At 54.6% G+C, this 1,396-nt stretch overlaps 1 protein-coding gene across 1 annotated transcript; it reads right to left on the reverse strand.

The window, feature by feature from the left end:
* Nucleotides 1-15: 15 nt before the first annotated feature.
* Nucleotides 16-1,393, reverse strand: POLR2E (polymerase (RNA) II (DNA directed) polypeptide E, 25kDa; the record flags this gene model as incomplete). Its single annotated transcript, XM_009588069.1, has 5 exons — nt 16-94; nt 275-333; nt 559-639; nt 1,062-1,177; nt 1,324-1,393. Coding segments are annotated over 5 exons (405 nt in total), but the record flags the coding sequence as incomplete, so codon positions are not given.
* Between the last annotated feature and the right edge of the window lie 3 nt (nt 1,394-1,396).

Raw genomic sequence — 1,396 nt, forward strand, 5'->3', positions numbered from 1 at the left:
CTACTTCTCTCTTACCTGACCACGCTTTATTCCGAAGTACCGGGCCACAGGATCCCCAGCCTGTATCCTCGGGAGCTGGTTCTCCCTCAGCTTACTGCACAGGGAGTCAAGGAGAAGCTCCCCCAGCAGAACATGCAGCTGGCCCAGGCGCCCGTTCGTTAGCATAGCTAACGGAACAAAGTAATAAACCATTGCACGCGGATGTATTCATTTTCAGCCCAAAGCAAGTATGCATCACACCCAGGCAGGAAAGGAAAGAACAAACAAAGGATACTATCTGGCCAGTAGCTCAGTTACTTCTTCCTTTGTCATGACAACGTGCTCCGGGACCAACTGTAAACAACATGGGAGAGAGACGGTAAGATTAGAAGAAAGCCAGAGAAAGCGACTGGCTCCTCACAGCGGCGGGAGAAGCAACACGTTTGTAAGGAAGAGAACCAGGACTGCGTCACTCAGCCCAGCCTTCCAACCCAGAGAAGGTCTCTGGGAGCAGCCCGAGCCACAGCTCGGCACAAGAGAGATCGTCCCGCCCTCACTCCGCTGCCCGACGCTGCTCACCTCGTGCTCTGTGATGTTGATCAGAAGCTCTTGCTGCAGGAACTGCTCCAGGATGTATTTGGGAGCCATATCTACCAGGGACTGAGAAGGGAAAGGTCTGTCAGGCTGCAGCACCGCGCTGGGACAACCCTGCCTGTGCTCAGATCTGCTCCTCGATAAACACCAGTCGCTGCAAACGTGGAACCACCACGCCTGTGCTCACACAGATACAGCTACGCAGGCAAAGAGCACACAGATCTCTTGACCACTGCAAATATCCTCTTTTCTCTTGCCAACCTCCTGACGGGCCATCAACTGTTCTTCTGGAACCAGAACCAGTTGTTCTGGTTAAGTACACTTGCACGTTAAGCAAGAGCCTGTGTCAAGGTACAAGAGGCTTCAGTGAAGGACTTTATCTAGAAGGAAATTCTAGGCTTTTATTAACCTAAAGTGGCACTGCAAAACAGGGAAGCAAGACATCCACAGTCCACAATAACTCTGACTCCTTTTACGGTACTTTGTACCTGCTTTGCCGACGGGGTCATGCCTTGCTGTACCACGATCAGCGCTCTGGTGATGTTCTCCTCCTGCATCCTCTGGCAGTACATCTTGATCGTCTTTATTCCGACCTTGGGCTCCTCTGGGAAGGGAGTCAGGGTTACAGAGAGCCCTCCCTCACCATGCAGCCCCTCCAGACAGCAAAGCCAGCCCTTCCGCCCGTGCCAGGCAGGCACCGCAGCCCAGGGAACCGCGGCCACCCCCGGCGCCAGAGCGGGCTCTGCTCACCCGGGAAGAAGACGAACATCTGGTCGGTGGGATCGTCGTTGTGAGCCACCAGCACCGTCAGGTCCGTGCGTCG

Source organism: Fulmarus glacialis, unplaced genomic scaffold (assembly GCF_000690835.1).
Source record: "Fulmarus glacialis isolate BGI_N327 unplaced genomic scaffold, ASM69083v1 scaffold39071, whole genome shotgun sequence".
Classification (NCBI taxonomy): Eukaryota; Metazoa; Chordata; class Aves; order Procellariiformes; family Procellariidae; genus Fulmarus; species Fulmarus glacialis.